This window comes from Anser cygnoides, chromosome 4 (assembly GCF_040182565.1).
Source record: "Anser cygnoides isolate HZ-2024a breed goose chromosome 4, Taihu_goose_T2T_genome, whole genome shotgun sequence".
In the NCBI taxonomy this organism is placed as follows: Eukaryota; Metazoa; Chordata; class Aves; order Anseriformes; family Anatidae; genus Anser; species Anser cygnoides.
In genome coordinates, this window is record NC_089876.1 from 62,094,599 (window position 1) to 62,107,235 (window position 12,637).

General features: G+C 39.7%; 1 protein-coding gene across 1 annotated transcript; it reads right to left on the reverse strand.

The window, feature by feature from the left end:
• Positions 1–262: 262 nt before the first annotated feature.
• On the reverse strand, positions 263–12,621 carry VPS37A (VPS37A subunit of ESCRT-I). The gene is made up of 12 exons (XM_048049821.2): positions 12,407–12,621; positions 9,155–9,229; positions 8,581–8,695; positions 7,596–7,696; positions 6,454–6,673; positions 5,384–5,454; positions 3,043–3,170; positions 2,890–2,948; positions 2,736–2,804; positions 1,991–2,134; positions 1,201–1,281; positions 263–981 (listed from the first exon to the last, which is right to left on the reverse strand). The coding sequence occupies exons 1-11, from the start codon at positions 12,538–12,540 to the stop codon at positions 1,201–1,203; spliced, it is 1,197 nt and encodes a 398-aa protein (XP_047905778.1). The 5' UTR covers positions 12,541–12,621; the 3' UTR covers positions 263–981.
• Between the last annotated feature and the right edge of the window lie 16 nt (positions 12,622–12,637).

Genomic DNA, 12,637 nt, shown 5'->3' on the forward strand with positions numbered 1-12,637 from the left:
TTGAGTGGTGAAAGGGCAGAATTAAGGCTCAGTTCCAGGTTTTATCACTGGCCTTAACATAAAACACAATACAACCCTAGCCAAATCATTGTTCCTTTAACATAGAGAGTAACTGTTACTTCACAAAGAACTTCAGCATTAGTTTTTTGTAAAGCGCTTTTGAGTTCCTCACACAATGAACACATTCGTGCCTAACACACAAGCTAGAAGATAACCTGATTTTTATCTTCCTGTAAGTAAAAACAAATATCAAAATGAAATATTTAGATGAAAGTTGCGTTTAATTACAGTGCCAGGTACCAAGCCACTCCTGACATCAAGTGCATTGCTGCTACTGAGCAACATAAATCTACACAGAGCTCATTTATTCCATTTTGATTCCAACATATTTTGTTCCAACACATCCTTTGCTTAATCTGAATCTACTTATCCAAAACACAGTACAGGCTATAATTAGTTTTGTGTTATTACCTAAAAGTAAAAAAAATTATTCTTAAACATTTTGGCTTCAAGAAAAGACAGCTTGTGAATTTACTGACAGTCTCAAATATGAGCTTCTTCAGTTTCCAAAGCCCTATCACCATTTATCTCAAACTTCCACAGCCAAACCTGTTTAAATTTCAAAATACAAAAGATATGAATTATGTTTTTATAAAAATGTAAAAAGCTAGTCAAAATTACATGTTCAGATATTTAATCTTTGAAGAATGGGGTATAGCAGCAGGAACTTAAATATAATAAGAACTATCAACAATAAATACAAGAAATTAGTGCAAAGATTGCAATAGAAGGATTCTTGAGTACCATGAGAATATAAAGAGACATTCTAATTTGTACAAAAACAGTCCCAACTCCGTATACAATCTCTTCTATAAATACAACCACATAAGATGAAATGCTTATTCGCAAATAATAGTTATTAAAAAGTGTGCTTTATTGGGTTTTTCACTCTTCTGTTGGCAGGTGTAGTCTGCAGGAAGCCTGTAAAGACAAATTTCCATAATTAGATATTTTGCATTTAAAACCATTTCTGGAGGAGTTGATGAACAATAGGTGGAGCACATACTTGATTCCCAAACAAAGCATTATTAGAACACTAAACATTGCAACAAATCCATTTGCTGTTAGCAATTCAGAAGTGTGGGTAACAACGTGGTAGATTAAAAGAAGTTCACCACAAATATTAAAACAGCAGTTTACCTATAGCGGAGCATGAAATTGGCTGTGCATTGCTATTGCCTGTTGAAGTTTTTCTTCTTTGGCTCGTCTACAGTGGCAGAGCTAGAAAATAAGACATAGGAAGAGTGAATTCTGAAAGAAATTTGTACAACACATACTGTAGTTTCTCTTCAATGATTTAGCTACTTCTCAGGCTCTTTAAGAAAGGAAAGACCCATGAACATTCCCTCCAAACTTCAGGCTGAACAACTGTGTGTATTGATAACATCACTCCATCCACAATGTGAAAGGTTTCCTCTTTTATGAAATGCCTTTAGCAGGTAACTTTAAAGAAAGGTACGCTACACGGTAAGTTGTGCTTGTCACAGCATGAGCAAGAACAGTTGGTTTTGAACCTGCTGCTTATTTGCTGATAACCATCGACAGATTAATTAGTATAAGAAGTTTAATAAATTGTGCGTTAGGGATGTTTAATATAACACATCATGCTATATTGACTTCCCGAATTTAAAATAGCCTATGTGGCTGTGTTTCCTGGATCTGTAAAGGATACAGAGAAAGTGGCACAAAAATACCTGCAACAGCACGGTAAGGGTCTAATGGAAGAAATCTTTTCATTCCTGCCTCAAATATATGTGCATTCAGAATGCAGACTGCATTTTAAATAGACTGAAGACACAGTGACATTTTTGTTTTGTTGGAGCTTGCTAAAGCACTGTTCTAAATCAAAGGACTGCTCAAACCTCTGCCTTAAATTTAATCACTATGCGCTGTATATCTCTCAGATTACAATTACTTGTATTTTATATACCGTTCTCTTTTCCATGAAACTACTAAGAAAGTCATCTATTTCTGTTTTGCCTTCCAAGAAGTCCTCTGCAATAGTGTCAGATTCCTCTTCAGCTTCATGAGCGGCTACTTTAAGTCTGGCTTGCAGAGCACTTGGACTGCAACTCTAAAAAAACAAAAACTCTTAATATTAAATTGTCCATCAAAATCCACATTTCCAAGAACAAGAAAAATGACTATATAAATATGGGATATGTGAACAGAGCATTACTATTACATAAAAGCCTTATTAATCTAGAAGGGATTCAGTGCAAGAAGTGAGCTTGACAGCATATGTAACATGTTGCCCAAAGTAAGCATACCAAGTGAAACACAGAATTTAAAGTTCCACAGCAATGGTTTTAGTCATTTTTACCAGGTACAGGTTTACAAGATCATGACGTTAAATGGGTACTATTAATTAAACAAGCCTTCTTTAAAAATGACTTTATTCTTAGAACTCCTTGCCCCAGGATTGTACTTCAGAACAGCACTACAAGTTCATCATATGCCTTCTTCCAACTTTGCTTCTACTATACTGTAAGAAAAATAGCAGTGCAATTGCACTATTTTGCTCTCAAAATGGTTGCTATTTCATCCTGAACGTGAATCTTACTATTTCATGTAAAATTGGAATTTAACCAGAATATTCTTTATGAGTAAAGATACAAATAAAACTTGACTTTACTAAAGTATTCTTAAAGGATAATACGATATAGAGATTATACCTCACTAAGTTCATGCTGTCTTTGCATCTTTTTTTCAAAGGCTGCTTTCATCTGTGTGAGTTGCTCATACTGAAAGGAAGAAAAAGAATGTTTTCTCCCCGAAAAAACAAAACATTACAACTAATTTCTGAAAAAGACTATACTATTCACTTACTTTATCCAGCACTATCTGTCTTTTTGCTTCTAGACTAGGCTCCAGCAACAAGTTTTTTTCTGTAAAATAAAGTCACTATTATTAATTATTATTATTTTAAAGGATTCGGTTCTCAGAACACAGCCACAGACGCTAGTTATCTTGACATCTTACTTGCCAGCTCTTCAATGCTTTTCACTAGCTCATCTTTATCAGTAATGACTTGCTTCAGTTGTGGCAGATTCACAAACTGTTCCAGTAACACTTCCTCTTGCTCATTCATATTGGTCAGCTGTGATATACTGTATTCAAACAAAAAGAAAGCACATTTAAAATTAACAATAATACGAACGTTTAAGACATTCACATGGAACTAACTTTACAGATGCAGGACGCTTGGTCACAGCTTTTTACCCTTTCTCCTGGATTGTGTATCTACAGCAGCGCACTTAAAGAGCCAAAAGTATCTCTCATTTCAAGCCTTGCTTCAAAGTGGTTTTTAATGCTACTGTGGAGGGTTGACCTTGGCTGGTTGCCAGACAAAAACCCAAGTGCTCCCTTCACGTCCCTCTTCAACAGGACATGGGGAGAAAATAAGAAGGAAAAACACATGGATTGAGATAGAGGCAGGGAGATCACCTACAAGTTACTGTCAAAACACACTCAACATAGAAAAAAATATTTTACTTTAATGCTGAGTTGGGTTGTGAGAAACAAACAAACACCTTTCTCTCCATCTTGCCCCTTTTTCCCCCAGACTCAATTTCACTACTTCATTCCCAACTCTCCCACCTCCCCTTTCCCCAAGCAGCACGGGAGAAATGGGGGTCTACTGGGAAATGTAGACAGACAAAAAGTCAGTCTACAACACTGTCTCAGCAGCTCCTTCCTCCTCAAACTTTTCCTCTGCTCCAGTGTGCGTACGCTCTGTGGGCTGCAGTTCCTGGCATGAGAGCCTGCTCTACTGTGGGCTCTCCACAGCTGCAGTGTCCAGGCAGTACCCATCAGCTCCAGCATGGGGTCCTTCATGGGCTGCAGTGTGGATATCTGTTCTGATGTGGTCCTCTGCAGGGACTGCAGGGAATTACCTGCTCCACTGTGATTTCTTCCAAAACATCCATGGGCTGCAGCGGAATATCTGCTTTGGTGCCTGGAACACCTCCTCTCCCTTCTTTACTGACTTTGGTGTTCATGGGAATGGCACATTTTCTTTCCCCCGATGCTTTTTGTTTTCTTAGATAAGTTTTCAAAGAGGTGCCCCAAGCTTTGCTGATCAGGTCAGCTGTCCTGCAGTGGGTCTGTAACTGTGCCAGGCACAGAGGCACACCTTGGCTCATTCTCACAGGGACCATCTGTGCAGCCCCCATCTACCAAAGCCTTGCCACCTGTACTCAGTACAGCTACTCAGCACAGCTGCATTATCATCTATGACTTAAATACACTCATATTGCCAACAAATTCTAACACCCCAACTACCTTTTGAAGAGTCAGACTTTTAGTCTGGTCTTCCTGGAAGGAAAAAGACTGGATAACAGCATTTTATTTCTGTAAACAAACACCCCCCCGAACACGTTCCAACGCACAAACTTTCTGCCACATATTAGGGATGCCACTAGAACTTATAGCTGACTTAGCTAAATTCAACACAGACCCGTAGGAAAGCATCCAGGGAAATAAACAAACAAAAAACACACAAGTCCTTCTTGAGAGAGGTCTTTTCCATTTTGAAAGGACAGCTTTTTCAACCAATAAACTACGATAACAGCAAAAAGATGTGAAACCAGAAAGGGAATGAACTGATTTCCTAAAGCTCTTTCAGAATTAATAACTAGTTAGTAATCTATTCAAACCCACATAACTGATCAAGAAGGCTGTCTCACTAGATCTTAGCAAGTTGATGGGAACAATGATACAATTTCTGGATCATGACAAGATATATTTTGATGAAAATATTTGCATTAGATGTGTATGAAGTATTCAGATAAGGAGATGACTCACCCTGGGACAGCTGGCAATCTACCACCTGGATTTATCTAACCCAATCCTGCAACATGTGCTGAGCTGCTCACAAAGTAGTCCACTGTTTACCTTCTGCTACAGTCCAGCAATTTAAAAGAATGTAACTTGAGAACCAGTCTCAAATCCAGTTCCCTGTCCTTTTTCTTCCTTTCAGGAGTAAGCTCTTGAAATTCCCTTCTACTGTATTAACGGCAGTTAAGTTGCTGTTGAGGCCCCAGAAGACAGCAGAATACTAGTAGCTAGAAAAAGTGTAAGCAAAGACTTTTTCCTGGTGTCGAATCCTGAAGTATTGTTCCCACTGAGAAAAACCCTAAACAAGAAGCAAATCTGAATACAAAGCTAGCTTACTTTCTCACTGTACAGTTTTGATAACTGGTAGTTATTCTATTAATCATTTCTACAAAAACCTGTCAGTGATATATACAGAATTATGACCAAAATCACACACAGCAGTAACTGTGGACTAGGGAAAGTTTATTACCTTCTGAAAATTTACCTTAGTTCTGAAAGTTCTGGAAATGTATCAGGAATATCAGGCATCTTGTAAGTAAATCCATTTTGGCCAACCTAAATGGAAGTTTAGAAATGTTTAGTAGATTTAAAAAAAAAAAGAACAATTTCTTAGTAGGTAAACTGATTAATCCAAAACTGGAGATAAATATTTGCCAGTAACAAGTAGGAAAAGCAATAAGCAGCTGTAAGCACTGTCTCCCAACAGAAAAAGTCTCAGCTCAACCATGACAACAAAAATACTCAGGGATGTTTGACGTGGCATATCATAGAATTATCTTCCTCCAAATTTGGCTCTTTTGTCTTGCTAAGTCCTCCATTTCCCAATAGACAAATGACCCAGGAAACACGGAGGTGGTGTAGAACTCAGAGAACAAAGAAAAGAAATTGACATTCTGATCTTTTGCACGTCTTTCCAGCCCACCCCTCATAAAAAAGTTGCTAGAAAAGAAAAAAAAAGTCTTCATAGCAAGTAGAAATTTTAATTTACAAAACCAGAAAAGTATCCGCCAAGAAAAGCTTGTTTCTAAAGACAAGGTTTTATCCACATGATGAGAGAAAGACTAAACATTTACATGTGAAGCTTTTCCAAGACACTCAAAAAATATTCCTCCCGTGGTTTAGAGCAGTGTGCAAATACAGACACACAAGATCCATGAAGAGAAGCTATCTGAAGCAGGACAATGAGAAATAACTGCCTGACACTGCACATTGTTCTCACCAGATAGCTTTTGGGCACGAAATTCTGTATAGAAAAGCACCTCACTTTTTGTGGCTGGATAAACAGCCACAGCTGCAGGGGAAGAGTGCAGCTCAAAAGTATATTCAAAGATATTTATGATAACTGTATTTTCACCAAAACTCAGAAAGACAAACTTGTCTGGCTTCAGGTTTGTTCTAAACAACCTTTTTGTCACAGCCAGAATAATAGTTTCATTCTCCTAGCACCTGCAAAGCAGTTCTGCACAGTCCTTTGATTTTTGTGGCACTGCCACGTGTGCCTTCTAGGGAACTTGCACCCAGAGTAACTTAAGCAGCAAACCTCAATACACAGACCTGAAGCACCACTTCTGCTGTTGGAACAGGTAATGGCAGGTCAGTAATCAAGCCGTAAGAGGGAGCAGCAGGCTTATCTGTTGTGTAGCTCGAAGAAACTGATTCAGAAATAGGCACAGCTGCCATTGTTCTGTTTGTTTCTTGAGGCGGGTATGGAGGAAGAAATGGAAACCCCTGAGGAGCAGCATATGGAGGCATTCCAGCTGGTTTGCTGTAAAGGCTAAAAACAACAGAAAACGTGACCATCAGCAAGCAACCTCTTGCAGCATTTTTCTTATCATTTCAATTATAATTGCTAGACCGCATACAGACACAACACTGAATTTTTAAAAGACCATAAACTTTGCATTTTCTGTTCTCATTTACTTCTAACATTAGAAAGCCTGTTTTATGTATTATAGTGCAAGACAGATACACAACTTTATTAAGCTATATCCTTAAAGAGCACCCAAATACACACATGCGCACGCGCATACTTCTCAAAAACTTAGGAGAATGTAAATTTAAGTTCTTTATATCTTAAAGTCCTGCAAAATGCATCCGTATCATTCATTAATTCTTGTTTATGATATAGTATTTAACAGCTTCAGCAACATATCCATAATTACTTTTAAATAACATGAATTGTTTGTTAAACTCACAATTGCAGCTGCATCTAAACTGAGGATCACTGTCAGCCAAAAGAAGCACGGCTGTACAGACAAGACTGTAGTGTCTCAGGCCGCTTTTGCATATTTAGTATGATTATTTAAAGCTATAGTTACCGATGTGCAACAGAAAACTACTTCCAAGCCTGGGAAATTATGAACAGAATACAAAGAAACACACCTGCTCAGATCACGATCTACAGCAAATTCAAAATTTCATTTATTTGTAAATACTCGGCCATTTTCAGGAACATAGAAGCATTTAAAGTGTCATATATAAATCCAATGAAATCTAGTGCTTTTAAAAAACATAACGCCATCAAACATGCAATTGTGTGTATGCAAGGCATATATGTCACCCAACAAATCCACTACGTTATTCCTGCTCCTGTCCTCCTAATACTTGGTTGGATCCTTTTTTTTTTTTTTTTTTTTTAAGAAAAAGTTAACATACATGGTTACATGTACACCGATCACCATGTTACAGATACTTACTAAGGAAATGATGATGGGCTAGGAGCCAGAACTGGAGGACTCTTCCAAAACTCATCCAGTACGCTTTGAACAATTTTTCCAAGATCTGAGTGCATTGTAAACTGGTATTAAAAACAAACAAAAACGAATTTTAAGCTACATGCAAAAGAAAAATCATGCCTGGAATTCTGCAGTTCCAACATACACTGAACACGGTCATTTATTACATGTGGCAGCGTGCTAGGTGATTTCAGGGATATATTGCCTAATGTAAACTACTTATGCAAGAGCTCCAAATTCTTTAAGTGACAAAGCCACATAGAATTGAACAGAAACTAAAAGTTTTTTTTTATGCATATTCCATTATCAATGGAGAAACGATTAAGTTCAACATTTCTAATGAAAAACAAAAACTTAAGTACCCAGTTACATTTGAAAAAAATCAAATCTATAAATTAAGATTTAAATTTGAGACCAAAAGCATCATTAATTGTATCATTCATAAAAAGTCACTCAAAAAAAAAACAAAAACCAACAACCTGCTCCCCAGCCCCCATCCTTGTTGGCAGAGGGAAGGAAAAAAAAAGAACAGCATACGAAAATCCTGCATATTAGAGCAAAACCTTGCCATTTTTCTAACAGGATTAGGGTAGAAAGCACAAGGTTACAAAACAGTCCAAAACCATCTTTCTCCTTTATTTGGAATACACCGCAGAGAAACAAGAACTGTGCTATTGGCATTAATGAGAAAAGCGATAGGAACTTTCTAAGCTATAATAACTTAGTTTTAGCTATATGTAACACTGAACTCAGTAATAGTAGTAACAGAATGAATAGTAGTATACTGAACAGTACTGAATTTATGTTTTCAGACTTAGGACACTTAAGAAGGATTAGAATCAGCCCTAGCCTTTTTTTTTATTCAGCGATACTGTCAATAATCTAGCATGACATAGTAAAATTGCTATTAGCAGTAGATATATGTGGAGCTACAGATTATACATACGTTATTTATTAACGGACCAGTCACATAAACTCCCTGCTTGTCCATTAAATGATGTCTCACAGGTGGGAAAACACTGATGACGGGTTTTTCCTGAGGAAACTGAGGTGGAAGCAAGCTGCAAATAGAAAAGTAACCATTACTACATTAAAAGCACCCCCTCAAGTAAATTCATAGGAAATGTTACAGCAAAGCACTTTCAAGTTACAGTCCAGAAGTTTCACTGGGATAAGAGTTAATACCAGGAGTTAACAGCAGATTCATCAGCTACTGTTTGTTTTCACCTGCTGGGGACTCAAAGACATCTCAAATTCTCAGTTTTCTGTTACTCGCCTTCAACTAAAAACATGCAGATATCTTGGGAATTGAGCACAGCAAAATATAATTATGCTTTGAGCTTAGCACCTGCCTCTTGTACAGAGCTAGTTTCACTTGGATTACTAAAACTACTAGTGCAAATCGGGGTTATGGTTCCTGAAATCAGTTACGAGATGCAACCCACTTATGTTCTATACTATAGTTTGTGAGAACAACTTTAATTTTCAAGACGTGCACAGAGGCATCTCGCTCTACTTACATGTTAATATTAATTGTCAAGTTGTTTACAGTGAAGGGCAGCCGATATTCCACATCTTTCTGAATTTCTGCAATGCTGTCAAAGAAGAAATTGTTAGCATCCAATCCATGGTCAATATAACTGCCTTAGTACCTACAGCCAAAAAAAAAGGCAGGACCTTAGACCTTTTTATTTAGCTTAGTTTTGAAAAGCCTTCTAACAATAAAATTAAAAACACTGGAATAAGTTAATATGCTTCAGAATGCAATATTGGAATATGAAGATTAAAGCAAAAAAATAGCAGGTGCAACCTTTAAACCTCAACATTATCACAAGCAATGCAAGTACAGGCAGAGACATTGTGCTACCTACTGATCTGTCAGCACTCCCAACTTATCTTCCTCTTCGTACTGGCTTAATATATCAATCACATCAGTGCTTTCTTAACAATTACATCTTTTCCCATGAAACATTTACTTTGCCAATGCTTTTGTAACTGGTTCACAACCAGATATTGCTCCACTACGCTGCTTACTAGTCAGTGTTTAAAGCATACACAACACTGGGCTCACTTTCTTAATAGATGAATTTACTCTTTAATAGTATTTCTGTCTGCATACACCAAGTTCTATGCACTTATGCGGATATTTTAAGGAAGTTTTATCTGCAGAAGAGCTACTTGCCAAAAACTGGAAGGCCCTAATCCAGGGACAACCAAGAGCCAGACCAGACCCCCTGAAACCACCAAATGAAGCAACACACGCCTTATGAAATCTTACGAGACTCGATTCAAACATACTCCTCATAAGGGACTAGTTACTGAGAAAAATCGCTAAAAGCAGCTGCGTTAATAGGAAGTTGATTTCAACATTCAGGGCACACTCTGATTTGCATGCATAGCAGGAATGTTTTGAAAGATGGCATCCCAAAGAATGTGGAGGAGGAGGAGGAGTAGAAGCTCAGAAGAATAATTTCCAGACAACGTAAACACACTTAGGCTGAGATCAGGAAAGAAAGGGCAGAAAATCAGCTTCATCTTGTAATGTCCCAATCAAAATACACTTGAAAAGCAGACTGGTTCCTCTTCCACATATTTTTCCTGCCTGCACCTGGTTACTATACTCTTCTCCCTCACCCCTCTACAGCTCCCTTGTGAGGGGAGAAAAGAGCTAGAATTGGTAATTCTGGCACCTGGGTGTTTCCAGAAAGCCTCTTTGCACCCACCTTCCGAAACAGCCCTCCATCAGAGTTTAGGGCTCTACTACAACACCCGCGCACAGCAACCATCATCAATTCGTTCTTAACCGAAGAATTCTCCCTGGAATCGCTCATGCGTGTTCCTGCACTACAAGGATCTGTCACGCTCTTAAAAGCCAGCTACAAAATCATTCTGAGCAGGGTGTATAATCACTTTCTCCTCACCTGGGCGACCCATAGGAACTGGGGAGGGAGAAGAGAAGTGGGAGAGAGAATACAAGAAACCCAGGATCTCACTGAGCCATCCAAACTCTTGCAACCTCCTTTGAGCAAACCCTTGGAACAACAAAGTTAGTTGTCCCTCCCCCAGGTGGGAATGGGTACAATGGAAAAACGGCACGTTCTTAACTTCGGCTAAGACAAAAGCAAATACAAGAAAAGTATTTTTTAAATGCAAAAACAGCCACCACCACCAAAACAACTTGATTTCGAGCTCCTAACGTATGAGGGATCTTTAATGAAATTAAAGCTACTTTAACGAAATTAAGATCACACGTACCAGGGCTTTTACTACCTGAGACAAACAAAAAAAAAGTTACCTAACTTAGGGAAACTATACCATGCTAAGAATTTTATTTCCAGCATTTCAGTTGGGTTACACTAAAATGAATAACAAAATATACATGTGAGACAAAAACACTAGAGCGACATTTTCTCCATCATTCCTTAGGAAACAAACGCTTTGTAAGGCTTAACGAATGAATATGCCTACAGACCTCTGCTGCTGTGGACTGCTTAAGCAAGCACAGCAGTGCCACCCCCAAAAAACCCTCTGCACTTTTGAAATCTCGCACAAATACACAGACCTTTTCAAAAAAATACACCTTGAGGCACCGTTCTCCAGATTTATTAGGTAAAATGTCTCACTTTAAAAACTGTATGCTTTGCCAGAACATGCTCCTTCACTTGTCTTTGTTTTGCTTTTTACACCTCTCCTGAAGAGGGATTAGACAAGCGAGTTTACATTGCTCCAAAGCCACAGCTGAGCAGCCATCCCTGTACACACTTCAACAGGGGCCTGATCAACAGGTAACAAACCAGCCCAGCAAGCTGACCTTGACAAAAAACAATCACCTTTTTGGAGGATTTAACTCTGGATGAGCTCATCACCCTGGTACAGTGAAACAGGTAGGAATAAAGGGCTAAGTAAGGCTGGCCCAACATAAATGTCTAGTTAGGTAAGCTGCTGCGTGGCTTCAGAAAGAGCTTCTTAGAGAAGCGATCTATTTTTCAAAAATATTTGTGAAACCAGCTCTGAACAGATTTAAGTTTAGGCAAGCAATAATAATAAGCAATATTGTCATAGCTATGCTTCCTGTACGATGATGCAAAATATCAGGACAGTGAGCTGTCTGCAACTATCAAACCTGCAGGTGAAAGCGTTTCTTTCTAGTGAATAAAGAGCTTCTTTATGTCTTTTCTCTTTACGGATGGTTTTTGGAGGCATCCATCATTCCACTCCAATGGAATTAAGTCCTAGAAAGCTTGGTGAGTGCTTACAGGCTTGCTCAAAACATAACTGGGAAGAGATGAAGCGTGGATCTTGTTTTAAAAGAAAATGAATACTGATAAAAGATTAAAAAGTTAGGCAAAATTGATCAGCATAGAGCTAGCTGAGGTTCCTCAAGAGAAAGGAGGGTTTCGTTGTAAGAAGTGTGGCTGTTGACTGGGGGGAAAAAAAAAACATCTGGTACCTGTGGGGAGCAGGTAAACAAAACAAGTTCCTAAAAAATAACCAACAATTAATGCTGTACACCAACAAAGCAGCTTATAGAGCCAGTGGGGCTGCCACAGCATGGCTTGGGTTGGGAGGGACCTTAAAGACCACCTGGTCCCAGCCCCCTGCCCTGGGCAGGGTCACCCCTCCCCCAGCCCAGGCGGCCCCCAGCCCCCCCCAGCCTGGCCCCGGGCACCTCCAGGGACGGGGCACCCACAGCTCCTCCGGGCAGCCCGTGCCGGCGCCTCACCGCCCCTTCCCCACCCCCCCGAAGCCCAGGCCCGCCGGGCCCCACTCACGCGGCGTGCGCAGCGCGCAGGGCCTCGATCTGCCGCTGCTTCTGCTGCTGGAGGCCGGTGCGGGCGGGCAGCGCCGCGGGGCCCCCGGAGGCGGCGCCGCCGCCGCCCTTGGCGAGGGGGAACAGCCAGTTCATGGCGGCCGCCGCCACCGCCGCCGCGGCCTCTCGTGACGTCACAGCCCGCGCGTCATCACCCGGCGCGGGGAGGAGGAGGAGGAGGAGGAGGAAGAGG

Coding starts and splice junctions, on each gene's coding strand:
- VPS37A (XM_048049821.2), bottom strand. CDS start 12,540: ATGAACTGGCTGTTCCCCCTCGCCAAGGGCGGCGGCGGCGCCGCCTCC. Junction 9,230..12,406: donor CTGCGCGCTGCGCACGCCGC/GTGAGTGGGGCC, acceptor CTTCTTTGACAG/CATTGCAGAAATTCAGAAAG. Junction 5,455..6,453: donor CAGCAGAAGTGGTGCTTCAG/GTCTGTGTATTG, acceptor ACTTCCATTTAG/GTTGGCCAAAATGGATTTAC.